This window comes from Electrona antarctica (genome assembly GCF_951216825.1).
Source record: "Electrona antarctica genome assembly, chromosome: 10".
Taxonomy (NCBI): Eukaryota; Metazoa; Chordata; class Actinopteri; order Myctophiformes; family Myctophidae; genus Electrona; species Electrona antarctica.
The window spans coordinates 11,139,596-11,162,393 of record NC_136791.1 but is presented as its reverse complement, the minus strand read 5'-3'; the positions used below and the strand labels follow the sequence as shown (position 1 = coordinate 11,162,393).

The window sequence follows — 22,798 nt, the reverse complement described above, 5'->3', positions numbered from 1 at the left end:
CGGAGCCGGAGGTAGTTACCGTTGATTTGACCTCTCTGCATTAGAGCTATGGTTCAGAGCTAGAAGCATGCACTAGGTCGGATCAAGATGTATTTTAACGATTCTGACATTTGCATATGATAATAGATACTAAATAAAGTAAAAGTGACAAGAATAAAATATGTATTCTAAAAGTCTTGATCCGCAAATTAGAAGCACTACTTGATTTTCTTTCTTTTTTCTTTCATTTGACACATCCATTCATCGGAAACAGAGTTGATTATTTGATTCAAAACATCGATAGGGTTGCGTAACTTGCGTAAAGACCCGCCCCCGCCTGCCTCTTTGCTCCTAAGCTTTGCTCCGGCCGTGGTCCGAGCCGTGGAAAGTCTGGTGACAGTGTGATGACGCGAGGTTACTACGAGTCTCTCTTAATAATAAATACATCCATGATACATCCATACGTCAGTTTAAATTATTTTACAACGCTCGTCAAGCGGTTGTCAAGCTGTAGGCTTAGTAAGCATGTAACTTCCGCTCGCTGGACGCCAAAATAAGAGCACATTGACTAGCTGTAAATTGTAATCATAGAGTTACTGCGACTCTCTCTCGACCAATCCATTTCACATTTTGGCTGTGTTGTCGTGTGTAGGCACTAGGCTATCATTCAGAGCATAGATATGATTCAGAGGTCTACAATGCATTAATGCAAGCGCAGAGCATCGCCGCCGCTGGATATGTAAAGTAAAGGGGGACACTGCAGTCTGCAGTCATTAACTGTAATCGTAATATAATGCAAGGCTCAAACTGGAGTGTTCTTTGTTTTTGTTTTTTGTGATATGATATTATCTCCCTATATTTGGCTGTTTTTTTGGCCACTTTAATGATTTTTTGTTAATCAGATAAAGTTAGTTCTACTACAGTATACTGCATGAATATTTGTCATTAAACGTATCTATTATTTTGAAAGTCCGCCAACCGGAAGCCGTATGCTTATTTTAGGTATGATTTGACGTTCTTGTCATAGGTATTTAAACTAACGGAAAGCGTGCAGCAGTCAGGCTCCGGCCACCGCAGGGGTGGCATCATCTCTCTGCACCAACCCAGAACCACTTCTCGTTTACTTACTGCACCTGACCTGTATACTAGCTTACTTATCCTAGACTTGCACATTATTGTAGGCTAAGAATGACCAGCATTAAGGCGTTTAAGAAGGAGCCATTTGGTAAGTTACAATCTCAAAATTATTACTGCTCTACATTTGTTTTTCATTGTGCAAATGATAGTTTTGTGCAACAGCCTAACTTGAAATAATATACATTTTAGCCAATGTTAGTGTTAAATCTGCCTGACAACAATATAGACATGTTTTGATTGATTGATTGAAATATTTATTAACAGTTTGCAGAATTACAGTAGCCTACATTTCAAGTACAAACTCAATACATCATCATGTGATTAGCCTAAGTTATAGCTTAAATGGCTTTAAGTCAAGATTTATACATTACAAAGAAAAAAGCCATTTAAGCTAGGCTTAGTGTGAGGTGGTCCAACTGGCTCTTAGTCTCTTGGTTTTGGTTCACAGATCGAAGAACCTAAAGGGGAAAGTGAGTTTGTTTAGATGCATTTCCATGACCATCTTAACTGTCCTATATATTTTTACCCAGTCATTCAGTTTGTTTAGTGGTTTCTGTGCAGTAGCCTATTTAGGAGAAGGTTATGGTTATGGGTTTAAATTCACACTAAATCTGAAATAAAAAAGAGAGAGAGAGAGAGAGAGAGAAAAACGTTTCTTCCCCCGTGCTTTAAAGAAATGCTGGAATCTGGATATCAGACAGACAGACAGACACACACACCACCCACAATCAGTCAAAAAGCACAGTCGGTTTGGACAAAGCATGTGTATATCTTTGCTCTGGGTCTAGACATTACATGGAGTCAGTCAGGTATTAGCATGCCATTCACCTCCAGCCATGTGTGGAAATGAAATCATGGAGAGCACTTAGTGCGTGCACACACACACACACACACACACACACACACACACACACACACACACACACACACACACACACACACACACACACACACACACACACGCAAACACCCCACTCCACTGCATGCTTACTGTGCTTATCCTTTCATACAAGGCATGGGTGGTCAAAAACGGAGAAAAGCTTGGTTCACCTGTGTGGAATTATGGCCCTAAGCAAAGTATTATGATGTGGTTTTGTATTTCATCTCTTGAACTTTATCCAGAGCATGCAGTTACATGCCCTCGCATTCCCAGAGAGGCAGAAACAATGCTCAACTGATCTTGGGGTTCGACTTACAGTTGCTGATTGGGTGACTGAGTACAGGGCCTAATGCTACATCTGAGCTCTTAACCCATTTAGACCTGAGGACGCGTCTGTGTCACATTAGCTTTTAACCATGATCCACTTGAACCATTATTTTAAACTTTAGCTGTTGAAAAATAGCAGATCTACAAGCTCATAGCGCGGCACCGAGTGCCGCGCTATGAACTTGTAGGTCTGCTATTTTTGAAAGATCGTGAAAATGTGGCACAAATCTTTGAATATATATTATTTCACAGTGAACGTTTTTAACTCAAATCTTTGCTTCTGGGAGGTCCCTGGAACTACATATTTTCAGATGGGGGTCTGTGGCCAAATACAGATAATTCTGGGGCTCCTTGACCTGAAATTGTTGAGCACCACTGATATAGAAACATAGGTTTTTTAGAAAACGTTCAGGATTTAGAAGACATTTGTAGAATCGAGCTCAGGTCTAAATTGGTTAAGGGCATACAGTATAAGCCGCATACAACAGTGGTGGTGCTATGAGTTTGATGCCAGATCACATAAGAAGATGTTGTGCAGTACAAGCGTGTTTTATAGCAGCTTCAAAGAAAAGTGCACTTATGTATGTCTTTATTGGAATATAATGTACAAATGTGGCAGTTATTAATAGGTGTAACTTACTATGAGTGCGGTATTTGAATAAGACGCGATACAACCATAGTAACACATTATCGTATATTGATTATAACCAGATAATGAAGAATCTAAACACCACCAAAACAATATTGGTTCTTCAGTGGTTTTCTGGGGTGGTTGAGGTGATATACAGCATTGCTTCTGTACAAAGAACCTGTTAAGCCTGTGTGTGTGTGTGTGTGTGTGTGTGTGTGTGTGTGTGTGTGTGTGTGTGTGTGTGTGTGTGTGTGTGTGTGTGTGTGTGTGTGTGTGTGTGTGTGTGTGTGTGTGTGTGTGTGTGTGTGTGTGTGTGTGTGTGTGTGTGTGTGTGTGTTTTAGAGGTTCTCTACTTAGTTTACGTACATTGATTGATTGAATACTTAACAGTTATTATTAACAGTTTGCATAAAAAGCACAGGAAAGTACAATTCAATACAAGGTGCAGTAAGAGGATATTTACTAAAGCCCATTCATTGGCTTGTTGCCATTAGGGTCCTTCATACTCAATTCATCAAAACATTTAATGACAAATGACAAATACACAGTACTAGAAATCAAAAAGAATAATATGTACACATTGTACAGTAAACAGTAAACAGCTAGCACCATTTGACAAAGGTACTATAGAGCGCCTTTAAAATAAGCAACTACTACTGTTGTTGCATGAAAAGGGGTGCAACAGGGTCAGGAGCGGAGAATGTCACTGGTTTTGTGAGGTGTACTGCATACTGCATAGTGTACATAGTGTACAGTGTATTGTATATATACACACATACATACACACATACATGTAATGCAGTACAGCCCCCTTGCGAAATAAGTGACAGACATGTGTGGGCCATTTTCAATAGGTCCTAACAGTGGGCGACTGTGGCTCAAGAGGTAGAGCAGGTCGTCCAATGATCCATGGGTCGGCGGTTCGAATCCCGGCTCCTCCTGTCTACATGTCGAAGTGTCCTTGGGCAAGACACTGAACCCCAAATTGCTCCCGATGTGCTGGTTGGTACCTTGCATGGCTTCCGCTGCAATCGGTGTATGAATGTGTGTGTGAATGGGTGAATGTAATGCACAATCTATGTAAAGCGCCTTGGATAAAGGCGCTATATAAATGCACCATTTACCATTTACCTAACCTTTCCATTGTAATTTACTGATGTGAGATGTCTCAGCGGCAGAGTTTGATTCCAAATAGGTTTTTGAGAGCCCTAACAGCTTCTCTGGTGATATCATTGCTCGTATGAAAGCTAAATGAACTATACTATAATGCTCCTACATGGACATGAGGTACAATTTACAATACAAAGTGTATAAAATACCAATGGTTAAAATAGCCATGAAACAACAAGAATAATCTGTCATTGTTAGCCTGCTGTGGGCAGGTTATTTTAAAGTCTAAAAGCTCTATAGGGTCTGGGTAACAGGCTTTTGTCCCTTTTTGTCCCTTAGAGCATGTTTTGTCTGCATGCATGCTACAGGAAAAATAATTAACATATTAACATTTAGCCCCTTTGGGCAGCATGTGTGTGCAATGATATTGTCAAAACATACATGATTATGTTAAAGTGTGTGTGTGTGTGTGTGTGTGTGTGTGTGTGTGTGTGTGTGTGTGTGTGTGTGTGTGTGTGTGTGTGTGTGTGTGTGTGTGTGTGTGTGTGTGTGTGTGTGTGTGTGTGTGTGTGTGTGTGTGTGTGTGTGTGTGTGTGTGTGTGTGTGTGTGTGTGTTTTCTGAAAATATGTTTCTTGTATAGGCTAATTTCCCGTTCATGTGAAACTTTGTGAGTTAGTAGCATGTCTTTAAATTGGCCAACATCTTGAAAGCTGCATGTAAGAAGTGGTGCAGAATACACAAGTGGATTTTCTAATCCTAGTTACCCCATACAAATTAAAGTAAGGCTGAACGTCATGAAGTGTAACCCAAGAAAGGCCAGCAGCGTACTTTATGTGGAGCCCTTTGCGTTGGATACAATGGCTTCATAGTGACGTAACGTGACGAAGGCCCACATGGCCTTGTACAGGTATTTACTGAAGCTGAAAAGGTGCCTTTGTGCCCCTGTTGCAACTCATCCATGAATGTGCTTTCCGAGAGGCTTCCTTTTCAGAGCTTAGATGGAATAAGGTTTGATTGAAGACCTTTTCAAGCAGGTGTTGAACCTTATTTTCTCCGTTTTCTTCTTTCCAGAGGATCCTTTCACCAAAAGATTGACTTAGATTTCATGAAAATAGAAACTCAGTATTGGTGTGTTTTTTTAACCATATGCTTGTCACCCCATGTGTTTATTTACCACTACATCACATGAGTGATCATGTTGAACCATTACAGCCTTTTATCTGAATTTATCTCCTACATTCTGTTTACTGGGTGTTACTAAGTGTGGTTTCTGCGCGTATTTGTGGTTGATGCTTGTGATCTCACATAGTCTCATGCATGTGCTGGTATAAAGTTTTAGTGACAGAATGCGTCAACAACATTGTAATAACGGTGTCTTTTCATACACACCTCATCTAATTAGAGCTAGACCAAGTTTGGCAGATATATTGGCCATTATTGGACTTTTTGGCTACATCAGTATTGGCAATTATGCAGCTGATGACGTGTCCTGATTTTTTGCCACTTTCAACCTGGCATCCCTTTAAAAAAGAAAAAGAAAATAGCAGATCTACAGTAGAAGCTCACTACACTGTGAGCTTGTTTTTAACCCATTATAGGCCCTTTTGGTAACCCTACCCTTCAGGACCCATTTTGTAACAGTATATATGTACAGTATATAGCAACATAATGTTTTTGTAAGTTTTGAATAAATAAGATTTTCAGAAAACATAGGTCAGTATTTAGAAGGCGTTTTTAGAATCAGCCTCAGTCCTAAATGGGTTTGGTTTTATAGGGACCCTGAATCTATTATTGACTTAGATCATGAATATGGCTGTAGAACCGAATTTTATGTATTCAATTGTATTGTTGTATATGATGATACAACAGCCTTGCTCTTTTACTACAGAAGGATTTACCATTCTTTGTTAACAAATGGAGGTTTTCACTCATCTCTTTCTTCTTAACAGGCAGAAAATCTTCTGAACCGGTGGAGGACACAGACACCAGTAGCTTTATGGCAGAAATTGTAAGGATTTTCATCTCTTCATTCATGTTAAATAATTAAAAAGGACATACGCCTTAGTTACCCACCAGTGTTGCACACAAAAAATAGCCCATCCACAAGCTGCTATTTTCATTGCGTGACACAGTGCACAGCCAAAATATCAGGCATTATTATATCTGTCTTACTGACAAAATATGTAATTTTTCTCAAGCAAGCTGATTTCTCATTGTTCCTGTTTTGTATTTCTTTCTTTTTTTTCTTTAAAAGAAATACCATAACTGAGCACATTGTACTGTGATTTATTGTGCCTGGGGACTCAATGAGAAACAAGTCCTAGCAAGCCGCTGCCTCTTTATTCAAACACCAGAGAGTGTAATTTTCTTCCACAGTTACAGGCGACTGTAATCGTTAGCGTATCTCTGTCTCATGAACAGAGACAGTGTGTGAGGCTCTCAAGAGAATGGTAAAGCAAACTGCAGAGCCTTTGTTTGTCTTTGATAGTTTTATTCATATAACTTTTCTCCAATGTTTTTTTTGTCTTTCTTTGCAGTCGTTGGAAGCCAACTATCCCGTCCAAGTGACAGATCCTCATGGTAAAGCTAAACCTCAACTTTTCACAATGCATTCATCGGCTTACTTACTCCTTTATTTTTGCTTTTTCCTCCCCCAGTGAACATTCACTCCTCCCATTGGTTTCCACTCATTTCAGTATGGTATTGTACTGTATGCAAACTGTATTCAATGGACTAAACATGCAATATATTTAAATATTTGTTTATGTTAACAGTATCTAATGTTGTTGTTGTAGTTATACTGTTAACAGTATAACTAAGTAAGTAAAAAAGATTATATCACAGGCAAATTGAATCACAGTATCACACTCACAATATTAGTCTGAAGATTCACAATTGGATATTTTGTCCTCAATCGTTCAGGTCTATTTTCAGCTGATATCATGTTCTTGTTTACTCTTTATCTCTCTGATGATCATTCCACCCATCTTTCCACTATATAACATCAACATTTTTGCATTGAGCAAACCCTCAATGCAAAGTTTTTAAGAGTATACATTTGTGCCTGATATACTTTGTTGCATATTCCGTGACACGCACCTACAAATAGATCTACAATGCATGCTGTGAGCGTTGAGCGCTGTGAGCTTGTAGAAAGGCTATTTTTGCTACACGACAGTGCAACACTGGCATGCAACTAAGTATACATCAGGCTTTAGGCTAAACTACCGTATACTGTCTTACACAATCAATAATTTGTGTCTCCACCAGATGCAGTGACACTCCATCTGAGCTCCATGCCCTCTGGGTACCTCAAACCCCTCTCAGACCGAATAAGACAGGTCTGTAGGACAAACCCTTCTAGATGTTTGCAAGGGTTCCCCCTTGACAAAAGCAGCAAAATATGTTTCTTAAAACCATGTTGAACTTGGGTAGAACTTTGGGTTGTATAGCTACTGTACCTGGCTGGGCATGATATCTAAATATTGTCCTTCATACTCATCTGTTGCTTCTATGCTCTGTGAGCTAGACAAGTACTGATTCCTTTCAATTTCACTGTATGACGAAAGCATCCTCAAACTCACACTTTCATGCTAGATTAGTTCCGTCAAGGATAATATAACATGAATACAACCATTTCACTTTTCCCACTTTACATACCAGGAGTAGTTTTTTATACTTTATTTTGGCAGTATCCATTTTGGGTCAATTCTCGTGCTAAAAGTGTGATTTTGAGACATGTTTTGTTTTTGTCATACAATGCCAGTAAATGGTATCACAGCACATCAGTTATTTCTCACGGAGCACTGAAACAGCAGGTGAATATGATGATATATGACAATATTTGAACTTACAGACAGGTGACAAAGGAAAGTCTTGAGTAAATGAGTGTTGAAACATGACAAATGCAGATGTAAGATGGCAATAGAAAGTGTCTGAAAGGCACAGATGGCAGGAGCTTCACAGTTCAGTGAAAGTTCAGCAGTGCAAAAAACTATTCTACAGAGATATGGTGAGATGAGTGAGTCATCCTTCAACATATTCCATCCAGACAAGTGGGAAAGTGCATGTGTGAGTGAGACCAGATTACTGAATGGTTTTTCTGAGTAAGAAAATGATGTTCATGGTAAGAAGATGGTCTGTTTATCAAGCCCAGGGCTGTATCAAAGTTGTGTACTTAAAAACTTTGAAAGAGCAGTTATTGTCTATACTTACTTCTTTCAGTGTTATTTATGGGACAAAATAACTTGATAGTCGGTCTTTCCAATATCTAACATCTACATGATGTTAATGTTAACATAATGTTGCAGAATATTAACAGGAAAACTATATAGCTATGCTTGACTGTACTATGCATTGCAATGTAAGGTACCTTCACAAATGTCAGTATACACTACACAGTATACTGTGGCTTCACAGTTCACACCAGGCATCTTGTTTTACCACTTGGAAATCATATATGTATTCACAACCAAGCAGTGCTTTTAATAGCTAGTTTTGATATTAGTCCATCAGACTCACTAATAACTTCCAACATCCCAACAGCCCATTTAGAATTAGTCTCCTTTAGTAAGATGGTCAGAGATCTCCATCTATTGATACTGTATGTAAACCCACAATATCAAAACTAATCAACAAAGACAACTTCATCAATTTAAGTCCACTGGCTGAAATCAATTCATTAATAGCATCGTCTACATTCTTCATGGAGAATTGAATTAATGGAATGGACATTAGACATATTTATGGTAAAAAATAAAATGAATGGAATGGACATTATAGATAAAGGTAATAAAAGTAATATGTATTTCTCCCCACATGCTGTAGCCGGTGGAAGATGGTGAAGAATGCATATGTACAACTTCTATTTCACCAGGTGCATTTGCCTTTTTTTCATTCTTCAAATCATAGATGAATCGCACTTAATTCCACCATGAAAATGCATTCTTAATTGGTATTGCTGCCAGGGCTAAATGCAATTTCACTGTCTCTGCTTTGAACTCAGACTTCCCTAAAGAGCTGCAGTTCTACTCCTGTGACAAGTGCTGCTGCCCAGCACCGCCCCCCAAGATCAGCGACCTCATGAACGACAAGGATCTTCTGGACTTGCTGAGACTCAAACTGGACCCAAACCACTGCACCGTCAAGAACTGGAAGAACTTTGCCAGCCGGTGGGGCATGAGCTATGATGAGCTCACCCTGCTAGAGCACCGGACCCAGGGCTCCCTGTCCCACAGCCCCACCCAGGAGTTCCTGCTGCGTTACAACCAAAAGACGGTCACTGAGCTCACTGAACTTTGTCGGCTCTATCAGCGCATTGATGTGTTACGACTATTGCAGAGCTGGATAGAGAAAGACTGGCCCTCCCGCTGGCAGCAGACTCATTAACCACTAGGACCTGTATATATTTGACCCTCTGCCCTTTTCTTATCCTTGATAACCAACTGATACATTTGACAGACTTCGGTTTGCCATCAGACAGTTTGACAAGTCAGTTTAAAGGCCAGGTTACAGGAAGACAAGTCAAAGATACTGTACAACTGTTGTAGGAAATGTTGGTGTTTTGGTTCAATTTCCTGAAGCGGTACCTCTGGCTTGGCCAGGCACTCCAATGAACACAATTGGTGTTCATGGGTGGGAAGCTCGAGAGGGATCATGTCTTTGTCGCTGCACCAGAGATCCCTGCTGGTTTAAGGGGATTTGGGGGACATAGCACACACTCGTAGAGGTTGTTTACAGTACACCCTTACCAGGTTTATAGTGTGGGGGATGGCAGCGACAGGGACCACACTACATACTTACTGTACAGGAGAATTGGCGATGACTAAATTGGTAAACAAATGATTAAAAAAAGATTGGTGCTGTGGTTTTACAGTTTAACTAGCACTTTTTGAGATTAGACATTTATATAGGATACATGCAGTATCTGTTCATTATTCTGATGGTATTCGATCAAAAATACTTGTCAGTGTTGTGGAATGTTGAAGGGAAAGGTGACTCATGGAGATAGCTGAGAAATAGACCCCAAAGTAGAATAGTTCATATGCTCAAAAGATTTCTCCCAACCTGCCCTGGTCAAGTTGCCATTATGAAAACACTTGTGAAATTTTGAAAGACAAAAGTTCAATTAGATTGTTATAAATGCAAAGTTCCATGTTTTGTCATTCATTTTGTGTTACACAGGAGTACTTATTTCTTAAGTGTCCATGTTCTCTTAAATAAATGAATAAAAATTAATTTTGTCTCAACATATAGTAGCTTAAAAAAGCTTTTTTAGATTTTAGCTCCAGTACCAAACTTTGTTCACAATGCAACTCTTAATGAACTACTAATTCAGTCATACATCAAACATTTATCTTATCACTAGAACCGAATGTAAATAATCACCACATTGATGGTATCGAGTCATTTATTGGACAAATTGTTTTTTTAAATACATTCCAATTCATAACTAAAATTCAGATATTAAAAATACATAAATGAAGTATTACATTAAATTGTAGTACACAGTAGAAACAGTAGAATATTAAATACTGAGACAGTTGGTAAAAAAAAAAAAAAAAGATTACTTCAATGTCAAGATTTTGAAAAAGCACAGTATATAAATATCAGGTGTATACACAACTATATAAAAAAATCCTTCTTTTGGCTGCCATGTCTTTTCAGATAGTGATGTCAGTGACATGAATATGGGCAGATATCTAATACCAAGGTTCAATGGACACAATATATCATAATTTACATAGTCACAAATTAGTGGCTGAATCATTTAACTTAAAATGTATTTACAAAGTTGATTGGATGATACGTTTACATTCACACAGTAAGGATGAATCAACCTTCGATATTTAGACCAAGCATATTGGAGAGGCTTATTGACAATTTATCATTTTCCTCTGATGAATCAACTACAGGGTGCTCCAGGCCTGGGCCAGACTCGGATCTAGCAATTTTGAAAGTTCCACCTCTCACCAAAGAGGAATCACTTGATTCTGTAGAGGTGCTGACATCAAGACTTGGGGCAGTAAGCTCCCCTTTCAGGCCAAGATCTTTCCCTTCAGCTGGTGAGATATTAACTGCAGGTGTTTTTTCTTTGGCCATTCTCAACCTCTCCATAATGTTGATCTTCCCCACACTTGGTGTTATGTTTACTTTAGGCAAGCGGACTCCTTTGCTCATGATATAATCCTTTTGTTCCTTTTGTAGCCCTCCGGTGTACTTTGCCTCAATACTATCATCAAATCCACCGGCTTCATCGATGCTGTTCCTTGGTAGTTTGTGTACTTTGAATATTGGAACCTCCACTTCAACATTGGATGAGTCAGGCTCAGAGTCTGCCCCACTTCCTGACTCCTCACTAGATTTTGAACCAGACCTCATCCTCCATTTAAAGGGCCATCTCAGCTTACTTTTTGGAGAATCTTTTACTTCAGCATCTCCATCAGCTTTGACACTTACATCAGGAATTGAGAGACTTGCATCGACATCAGGGTCTGAGACACTGCCATTTGGAGTATCTACATCCACTCCAGGCATACTTAAATCAACATCTGTATCTCCCTGAATCTTTGGGGCGGACAGATTAAGATCAGGAACACTTACATCTATATCAGGGAGGTTGGCCTTTTGTAAATTCAGATCCACATTTGTAGTATCGATGTTTGGGGCTGAGAGATTCACATTTGCATCATTGGTGTCTAGTTCTACTTCAGGCACCTCAATTTCAGTCTCAGCTGAAACACTTAAATCTGGTGTGCCTATATCAATGCTTGGGCCATCCACTTCAGAAAGACCAAGTTTTGGGAGCTTAAAGTGTGGCATTTGGAATGTACCCGATGGGGCATCAACATCTACAGTGGGGGCATTTAATGCTACTTCAGGTCCATCAAGGTCTGCTTTAGTTAAGTTGATATCCACTTCTGGAGTAGAGATGTCTCCTCCAATACTTGGGGTAGATAGATTCAATTCAGGGGCTTCTGATTCAGCCGTTGGTAAAGTCACATTTATGTCTGGTGCAGAGACAGTTGGAGCACTGACATCTAGATCAAGGCCCTCAACTTCAAGATCAACATTTGGTGCTTCAAGATTGACATCTGGCTCCTTGATTTCAGCTTTGGGCAAAGTTATGTCTAGATCTGGAGTAGACAGCTCTCCCTCAATCTGTGGGGCAGAAAGATTGATGTCTGGTGCTGTTGTCTTAAGATCAGGTACTTCAAGGTCTGCTTTTGGCAAATCAATATCAATGTTTGGAAGACTAACATCTGGAATAGATGCGTCTCCGTCAATATTTGGGGCAGAGAGACTGATGTCAGCCTCCTGGAGATCTACCTTTGGTAGATTGACATCAACATCAGGACTTGAAATTTCTACATTTGGGGAAGATAGATCAGCGCTGACTTCTAGATTGGGTACTTCCAGATCTGGGAGGTTGGGTTTTCCAGATGTATCCAGATCAACTTCAGGTACCTCAACATCTGCCTCTAGGTCTTTTAGTTCAGCTTTGGCTAGAATAAAATCTGTATCTGGTGTAGGTAACTCTGCTTCCAGATCCGGTTTTGAAAGATTCAGCTCAGATGTAGGCAACTCCAAATCAGCTGTAGGCAAATTCAAATTGAGATCTGGTATAGAGAGGTCTCCCTCCAACTTTGGGGTAGACAGATTGAGGTCTGGTGCTTTAAAGTCAAGATCAGGCACTTGGACATCTAGATCAGGTAGTGAGATTTGGGGTAATTCGAATTTTGAACATGTGTCTATACCAACTTCAGGTGCTTGAAGATCCACATCTGGTCCCTTTATTTCAGCTTTGGGCAAAGTTATGTCTAGATCTGGAGTAGACAGCTCTCCCTCAATCTGTGGGGCAGAAAGATTGATGTCTGGTGCTGTTGTCTTAAGATCAGGTACCTCAATGTCTGCCTTTGGCAAATCAATATCAATGTTTGGAAGACTAACATCTGTCTTAAGGTCAGGTACCTCAAGGTCTGCTTTTGGCAAATCAATATCAATGTTTGGAAGACCAACGTCTAGATCAGGACCCTCCACATTTGCTTTGGATAAACCAAACGTGGGTAGTGAGATTGTCGGTAATTTGAATTTTGAAGATGTGTCTATATCAACATCAGGTGCTTGAAGATCCACATCTGGTCCCTTGATTTCAGCTTTGGGCAAATTTATGTCAAGATCTGGAGTAGACAGCTCTCCCTCAATCTGTGGGGCAGAAAGATTGATGTCTGGTGCTGTTGTCGTAAGATCAGGTACTTCAATGTCTGCTTTTGGCAAATCAATATCAATGTTTGGAAGACTAACATCTAGATCAGGACCCTCCACATTTGCTTTGGATAAACCAAACTTGGGTAGTGAGAATTTGGGTAATTTGAATTTTGAAGATGTGTCTATATCAACATCAGGTGCTTGAAGATCCACATCTGGTCCCTTGATTTCAGCTTTGGGCAACGTTATGTCTAGATCTGGAGTAGACAGCTCTCCCTCAATCTGTGGGGCAGAAAGATTGATGTCTGGTGCTGTTGTCGTAAGATCAGGTACCTCGAGGTCTGCTTTTGGCAAATCAATATCAATGTTTGGAAGACTAACATCTAGATCAGGACCCTCCACATTTGCTTTGGATAAACCAAACTTGGGTAGTGAGAATTTGGGTAATTTGAATTTTGAAGATGTGTCTATATCAACATCAGGTGCTTGCAGATCCACATCTGGTCCCTTGATTTCAGCTTTGGGCAACGTTATGTCTAGATCTGGAGTAGACAGCTCTCCCTCAATCTGTGGGGCAGAAAGATTGATGTCTGGTGCTGTCGTCTTAAGATCAGGTACCTCGAGGTCTGCTTTTGGCAAATCAACATCAATGTTTGGAAGACTAACATCTAGATCAGGACCCTCCACATTTGCTTTGGATAAACCAAACTTGGGTAGTGAGAATTTGGGTAATTTGAATTTTGAAGATGTGTCTATATCAACATCAGGTGCTTGAAGATCCACATCTGGTCCCTTGATTTCAACTTTGGGCAAATTTATGTCTAGATCTGGAGTAGACAGCTCTCCCTCAATCTGTGGGGCAGAAAGATTGATGTCTGGTGCTGTTGTCTTAAGATCAGGTACCTCAAGGTCTGCTTTGGGCAAATCAATATCAATGTTTGGAAGACTAACATCTGTCTTAAGGTCAGCATCAAGGTCAGGACCGTTTATTTTAGGTCCAGAGAAGTCCAACCATTTTGGCATTTTGAGAGATGGAAATTTCAGTTGCCCAGTAGAAGCATCAATATCAAGATCAGGAGATGTCAGGTCTAGTTCGGGAGTCTCTATGTCTGGTAGCTTAAGATCCAGATCTGGGGTACTGAGACCTCCTTCAAGAGTGGGAGCTTTTAGGTCAGCTGTTGGCAAACTGGCATCCAGATCTACACTTGGCACAGATATGTCTGATTTAGGCAGGCTGAGATTCAAATCTGGAGCAGCGAGATTCAACGCTGGAGCTTTAACATCAATATCAGGCCCTGATAAATCTGCTACAGGCAGGTTGATGTCCACATTAGGAATAGAAGCATCCAGCTCTGGGGTCTTCAGGTCAGTATCAATGTCAATTTTAGGTCCTTTCACCCTTGGTGCCGTCAAGCCAAACTTTGGCAATTTGATTTTGGGAAGCTTGAATTTTGGAGCATCAATATTTGCATTAGGTCCTTGGAGATCAACATTTGGCAAGGTGAGATTAACATCTGGAGCATCGATACCTCCTTCAATCTTTGGTGTGGACAGAGAGAGATCTGGTGCTTTCAGGTCCAGAGTAGGTGCTTCCAGCTCCACTTTGGGTAAATCAACACTGGCATCAATGTCTGGTGCCTTTACATCAGCGTCCACATTAATATCTGGAGATTTGATTTTTGGTAGTTTGATTTTTGGTAGTTTGATTTTAGGAAACTTAAATTTACTAGTGGGAGGATCAAGATCAACATCTGGGCCCTTGATATCAACATTAGGCAAGCCAACATCAATATCTGGAGTATCAATGCTACCCTCAATTTGAGGTGCAGAAAGGCTAAGATCTGGTGCATTGAGATCCACATCAGGCACATTCACACCCAAGTCAGCATCAAGATCCACCTTGGGTCCTTTCAGTGTACCAAATTTAGGTTTCTTTAAGTTAAACCATTTGAATTTTCCAGATGGAGGATCAATATCAACATCTGGAACATCAATGTCTACCTTAGGGCCTTCCAGGTCAGCTTTAGGTAAACTCAGATCAATAGCTGGTGTACTTATATCCCCCTCAATGTTTGGAGTGGAGAGACTCAAGTCAGGTGCTGAAAGGTCAGCATCAAGATCCACCTTGGGTCCTTTCAGTGTACCAAATTTAGGTTTCTTTAAGTTAAACCATTTGAATTTCCCAGATGGAGGATCAATATCTACATTTGGAATGTCCACATCAAGCTCGGGGTGGCCAATATCTACACCAGGCAACGAGAGATCTGCATCAGGTGTGTCAAATGAGAGATCAACGTCGGGCACATTCACATCTGCATCAAAGTCAATCTCTGGTGCCTTTATCTTTGGTCCTGTGAGCCAGAACTTGGGCTTTTTTAGTGTTGGGAATCTAATTTTTCCAGAAGGGGCATCAATGTCACCATCAACTGTGGGTAAAGTCAAGTCAACATCTGGTGCTGCAATCTCCCCATCAATTTTTGGAGCAGAGAGATCTACATCTGGTGTTTTCATGTCTGCATCAATGTCTAGATCAGCTTTTGAACCATGGAATTTAGGTTTCTTCCACTTCTTATGAGGCCAATTGATCTTGCCTGAAGGAGCTTCAACATCAATTTCTGGGACTTGAACATCCACATCGGGGACCTCAACATTAGCATTGGGTAGACTCAAGTCAACATCTGGTGCATTAATCTCACCCTCGATCTTTGGAGCTGATAGATCAATAGCCGGTGTATTCAGGTCTGCATCAATGTCTAGATCAGCTTTTGAACCATGGAATTTAGGTATCTTCCACTTCTTATGAGGCCAATTGATCTTGCCTGAAGGAGCTTCAACATCAATTTCTGGGACTTGAACATCCACATCGGGGACCTCAACATTAGCATTGGGTAGACTCAAGTCAACATCTGGTGCATTAATCTCACCCTCGATCTTTGGAGCCGAGAGATCAATAGCCGGTGGTGTCAGATCTGCATCAATGTCCATGTCAGCGTTTGGTCCATGAACACCGAGTTTGGGCATCTTCCAGTTCAAATGAGGCCAGTTAATTTTACCGGATGGAGCCTCACAGTTGATATCTGGGACTTGAACATCTACATCGGGCCCATTAAGTTCAGCTGTAGGCAGATCAAGGTCTACATTTGGTGTGCTCAACTCGCCATCAATCTTCGGTGTAGACAGGTCTACATCCACGTCTGGTCCTTTGACCTTGGGACTTTTCCATTTGAGATGTGGCCATTTGATTTTCCCAGATACATCTGGGGTTTTCAAGTCCACTTCTGGACCATTCACATCCACATTTGGCACACTTAAATCCACATCTGGAGTTTTTACATCTACTGTAGGGGCTGAGAGATTTAAGTCTGGTGTCTGCAGGTTACCACTGACCACAGGGGCTTCTAGGTCAACATTCACATCTCCTGATGGTGCATTGGCTTTCATACGAGGTAGATTGAAGTGTGGCATCTTGAATTTGGGAGCTTTGTAATTCAATACACCCGTCTTGACTTCTGGTGTCTGGATCTTAAGCGAGGCGTCGGGGGTGCTGAGCTGTGGAGTTGTAACACTGACATCAGGTGAGCTGAGGTTACCATCCAGATCTGCTCCTTTTATCACTGGCCCAGACATTCCAATGGTTGGCATTGTGAACTTGGCACTTCCGTCAGCTGAAGGTGTGTTCAGGGTAAGATTGGGCAACTCCCCATTCAGAGTAGGACCACTTATTTCACCCCCCAACCCACCAACTGAATTGAACTGTCCATTTAGGCCATCAAGCTTAATAGCTGGCATGTCAGCTGATGCATCCATTGAGAGTTCCTTCTTTTTGTAGCTGGAACTGAGCATCTGTAGACAATCAAGGGGTAAATAAGTTCAATTAGGAAACACTCAAAACACAAGTTCACTAACCATAACAGACAACATACAGTATGTTTGACATCACTATTAGGCCTAAAGGGATATCCCTTTCAAACATGTTTGGGATGATTTTAACATATACTCTGGCTATTTTGACTATTTAATTTTCCAGAAAGCAATATAAAAAATAAATTAAAAAGGAACTCTGGGTTTGTATAGGAAGGTATGATAAAATCGGTATCAAATATCTAAATACTGAATCAAGCAACTTAAGTTGCCTGGGGTGCTCACAAATGATACAAAGATCCTAAACATGAAAGTGAAATCCCACTAAAAGAAAACAGAAAACAACATAAATTCAGTCTACAATTTATTTCTATGATTTTGGATAGTTAGTTTTAGGCAGTTAATCATTGGTGAATAAGGTATGCTTATCATAATCTGCACATTCCAAAATGTAAGTTTTGTTAAAATAGTTGTGTTTAACCATTAAACCCTATGGGGACCCGTGTCTCAGTAACCTGACTCCGCCAGATGGGGCAGCAGAGAGTTCCTCCCGAGGAACACAGTGTACTCTCTGCTGCCCCATCTGGCGGAGTCAGGTTAGTGTCTCAGGCCCCCTAAACATGAAATCTCTTCTGCGAAAATAGCCACTCTACTAACTCACAATACGTATGTTGTGAGCTTGTTGATATGCTATTTTCACAGAATGCTTGCCTATTACGACATGACCAGAATAGCTAGCTAGGAAGCTAGGGTTCATGTGGTTAATTAATGCTGTCGTACAATGTGTTGCATGCTGAAAATATCTAAAAAAAACTAATCTAGATCTAAAAGCTCACAATGAGTTCCATCTGCAAAAGGTTGTGTCCTTGTAAATAGTCTATTTTCAGCTTGTACCACAATGTATAAATCTGCTTTATGCAGGTACACTAACTATTAATATGAAAGGCTAATTTCCTGACTCCTATTTTCTTTACTGGTTTGCTCTCAGAGAATCAGTTTAAAGGGATATCTCACTTTCAAACACGATTAGGGTCATTTTAACGTCTACTCTGGCTTTTCTGAGCACCCCACACTGTTTTTAGTTGCTTTATTCAATATTTACGCATTTGATATTCAATTCACCAGCCACGCACCCTTCCTATACAAACCCATTGTAACTTCAAACTCCATTTTAACCATGATAGATTAATCGAAAACGCACATCCTTGGTTGTGGTGACTGATACTGTTCTTCTAATGTGTGAGGGTGCAGTGTTTTTTCAATTTCATTTTTAATTTTCCAAAAACATAAAAATACATGAAAAAAAAGTAATTGGCCCGACCACGTAATAGGACAATATCAGTCACCAGGACCAAGGATGGGTGTTTAATGAATCAATTATTGTTAAAATAGTTTGAAGTTACAATGGTTTGTATAGGAAGGGGGCGTGTCTGATAAAAAATGATATCAAATATCTAAATATTGAATCAAGCAACTTAAAACTGTCTCACAAAAGGTGCTCACAAAATATCCTTTTAACCCCATATAGGTACTGTACCAGTATTTGTAAAATATGGTAGTCGATCTACTAGCGCACGGAGCATAGGTCCTAGATAGAGCGCATAACATTTTGACCCGAGATCAGATTCTAAAAAAGTCTTCTACATCCTGACAGTTTTCTGAAAAAGCTATGTTTCGTTCTTCGATTTTTCAAAAATAGCAGACCTACAAGCTCGTAGCGCGCCACTCGGTGGCGCGCTATGAGCTTGTAGATCTGCTATTTTTCAATAGCTAAAGCATAACATAATGCTAACACCAAAAGGGGTTCCCGCCCAAAATGGGTTAAAGCGCAATACTCCTATCTGGGTATATACAATAGAAGGAGTCTGATATTTGGGTTCGGACAGGTTTTCCAAAGTTCGGATGGCAGGTCTTTTTAGCTTTTACAGTATGCCAATAGTCCGGCAGCCAGGGTTGGAGTGGGATTTTTTTTTTTTTAATTGGCCTAAAATATTGTCTATATATTATTACATTCATGAATCCACTTGCTGACCGGCTGTCGGTATTGAGCAATTTTTTAATAGGGGTTTATATGTGACCATACCATTAACAACCTATCTAAGGCAAAATGTAAAACAAATCTAAATTTCATTATGCTTTAAGTAGCATCGTCACATGCTACTTAAAGCATAATGACATTTTTGTCAAACTAGGAATTTTTCATGATTCTGAATCCATTCCAATCATTAGTTTTGCACAAAAAACACTCCTTGGGCTAAAAAACGGCCATAGGAGTGTTTTTGTACAAAACTAATGCTTGGAATGGATTCAGAATCATGAAAACCCCCTAGTTTTACGTGCTACATAAAGCATAATGACATTTTGAAAATCTTGTTTTATATAGGTTGTTTAATGGTATAGTCACATATATCCCCCTATAAAAAACAATTGCTCAATACCGACAGCTGGTCAGCAAGTGGATTCATGAATGCATGTATATAGACGATACTTTAGGCAAAAAAAAAAAAACTACATACCAAATTTCCACTTAAAACAAGAGAAGTCTGTTGGCTGCCGGATTATAAACAATTAAGTTATAAAGTTCTTAAATGGCAGCAGCAATGTATGATGTGGAGTTTGATCCTTACCTCTGCAGGGCTGATGCTGATGCCGGCTTTTAGCTCCTGCTTCGTCACGACCTTCATCTTGTCATCATAAGGCTCCAAGACTTTTAGTATCTGAAGCACGTCGTCTTTTCCGAGGTTTCCGAGGTGTATGGTGGCAGCATACTCCTCATCTCCTATAAAAGCACATAGCAAGTTATCAAAACCATTTAACCACTACGACCCTATACACTTTGTTGACCTGTGTCCCCCAGGAGTCTACACTGTATACTTGGTCGTCCCCCCCCCCCCCCCCCCCCACTGCACTAAATCTCTTCTTTGAAAATAGCTGATCTACAAGCTCACAATGTGCTACTTTGGGACGAATGAGCTTGTAGATTAGTTATTTTCACCAAATGTTCACCTAATATGACATGCCAAGAGTTGGGTTACAGCTTCAAAATGCATGGTTGCATTATGGCCATAATTTATGTTTTAGAAGAAAACATGACATTCTCTTAAGCTTATGTTAACCACAGACCCTTTCTCTAGAGGTTAACCACAGGCCTCATTTAATACTTAAAATGTAAACCCAAGCAGAATAAAATAATTGTAATCTGGCAAAGGAATCCATGCATTGTTGTCACTTCCAGGTATTTAGGACTACAAAATGCAGCACTCCATTTATTGTTGAACGGTCAATGAGGGTTACAGACATAGGTGTTGGTGACTTCACGTACTTGTGTTCGATTTCTAGCTTGTCAGACATGTAGTTTATACATGTTGACAGATCATGACTGGGTTATTTTTGACAACAGAAATAAAATACACAAGTTTATGTAGTTACATTCTAAACATTCTAAGAGCTTTCCCTTCTCATGTCCTACCTTGCTTGAGGCCACTCCTTGCAGTGATTGCGTCATCTTCAACTCCTGTGATGGTGACTCCTCCTGTCTCAGAGTTCTCCAGGAGCAGGTTTTCAGCGAATCCTATAGTTTGACTGTCCTCACTCTGGATTTGGGCAAATTTACACACAATTTTGTTTATTTCACACACGGAAATCCAGAGAGGTTGTTTAAATATACATTGCAGTATGTGTCACACGACCCCATGGACTTATGCTAGCCGCAATTTGCAACACTAGATTTTTAATGGGTTGAATTTGAATCTCAAGTTGCAACACCAGCCAAATAAATTGCCTGTCATACATCCAAACAGAAAAGTCCTATCTGATTGTATTAAACAACGACTAACATTGCAGCTGTACGAAAAGCTTGAATTATCCTCTAATTGCAAAGACAATGTTATGAATAACATGAATAACAAGACATGTTACTGTATGAGCTACTTTCTGTGCAGGTGATAATTTTTCTTCAGTGTTGGAGTTTGGAAGCGCTCGTTTTCTATAACGCAAGCTCCTGCTGCCTCCTGCTTTATGTGCAATTTCGAAAACAGGTGGTACGCAGGGCTGTTGAGTGATTTCCAACAAGCATTTCCATTTCCCAAACAATTAAAAATTATCACGTGCACGGAATTTCTTAATCTTGAGAGAAAATAGCATGTCTACGATGGATGTTTATGTAAAAACAGTTATACAGATAGAACGAGGATTATTCAAGCTTTTCATACAGCTACATGTTGGTTTAACGTTGTTAACAAGGTAGGACTTTTCTGTTTGGATGTATGGGCTGGTGTTACAGCTCTAGATTAAACCCATTTAAAAAAATCAAATTGCAAATTGCGGCTAGACTTATGCCATTAGTTAATTAATCACCTCAGTATCATGTGTATGTAGGGTAAGCTAGAATTAAAATGGAATGTCTGGATGTCACAAGTGATAAAGATTTAACTGAATGCAATTATCTTTAAACTCACCATGATGACTTCATAGGTGCATTTACATACACATATCAAGGAAGTGGGTAACAGGAAATCAAGATGTTTATAGAATCCAACACAGCAAACAACCTGTTGAACACAAAGACAAGACATATGGTTATAGATACCATAGTTATAGTATTCTTTCTCTCTTTTCCTCCATGAGCCATAAGTGTTTGCATATGCAATTGTTTGTGTGGATGCATGAAGTGAATGAATGCAGTATCGAGCAATGAAGCAAACATCAAAACCTTCCCGCAGTTCATGAGACAGAATACCATTTTCCATAATTTCAAACATTTGAACTTGCAAATCAAATGGCCTAGTTTTGACAGCTTCAAACCCAAAACTTAAATTCTCTACTACTACCCCCCTATTTTCATGATGAGTTTATAGTAGCTTTCACAAATGGCTATTACTAATTTCATTCACAACTCCTCTTCAATGTCAGAAAAATAAATTACCAGCTAAGAGAGGGCACTGAAACTGTACTAACAAAAGCTCCAAGCAGGGGGGGGAAGTGGCACTTCAAAGGTGCTGTGTTCAACCCCTCTCACACCTGTTCTGAATGTGGATAATTAGGTCAGGCTGTCAGCAAGTGTCAACAAGTGTTTCTGTAAGCCAAGGTGTTTACAAGTAGCCCATGCACAATTTCACATTCTGCTATTCCTAATTTATGCTTTGTTGTACAACTGCCATGTGCCGAAAATAGCAGATCTACTAGCTCACAAATAATGCTGTAGATCAGATCAGCTTATCGCACGCACTACTGTGCAAAGTATAAATCAGGCTTCCTGATTTAGTCTTTCGTCTTTCTCATCATGGTATTCTTTGTTTAGAGTCAAAGCTGATGGATTGCACTTTAAAATTGCTGGCTGGCTGACAACTGGCTGCAACACCCACACACGCGCACACACACCATCTTACCACCTCACACTTCAGGAATCCAATCCTGCCAGGGTTGCTAAAGGGAATGTGCCACAAACCAGTTCGTTTGGGTACGTGCTAGGTGACATGCCATCACACACACACACACACACACCTCTCCTTCACAGGAATGAACAGTAACACACACACACACACACACACACACACACACACACACACACACACACACACACACACACACACAGTCACACACACGCACACGCAGAGTTTCATAGCCCATTCCTCCAACCACACCCTAGTATACCCTCAATTACAAA

At 40.1% G+C, this 22,798-nt stretch overlaps 1 protein-coding gene and 1 long non-coding RNA gene across 2 annotated transcripts; one reads left to right on the top strand and one right to left on the bottom strand.

The window, feature by feature from the left end:
- The first annotated feature begins 1,050 nt into the window (after positions 1 to 1,050).
- Positions 1,051 to 10,300, top strand: edaradd (EDAR-associated death domain). Its single transcript, XM_079511657.1, has 6 exons — positions 1,051 to 1,204; positions 6,015 to 6,073; positions 6,603 to 6,645; positions 7,336 to 7,406; positions 8,893 to 8,941; positions 9,071 to 10,300. The coding sequence occupies exons 1-6, from the start codon at positions 1,168 to 1,170 to the stop codon at positions 9,451 to 9,453; spliced, it is 642 nt and encodes a 213-aa protein (XP_079367783.1). The 5' UTR covers positions 1,051 to 1,167; the 3' UTR covers positions 9,454 to 10,300.
- A 160-nt stretch (positions 10,301 to 10,460) lies between these two features.
- Positions 10,461 to 22,170, bottom strand: LOC306930584. The gene is made up of 5 exons (XR_013790904.1): positions 22,058 to 22,170; positions 21,591 to 21,683; positions 20,603 to 20,726; positions 19,761 to 19,912; positions 10,461 to 17,115 (listed from the first exon to the last, which is right to left on the bottom strand). It is a non-coding gene; the product is annotated as an uncharacterized lncRNA (long non-coding RNA).
- Between the last annotated feature and the right edge of the window lie 628 nt (positions 22,171 to 22,798).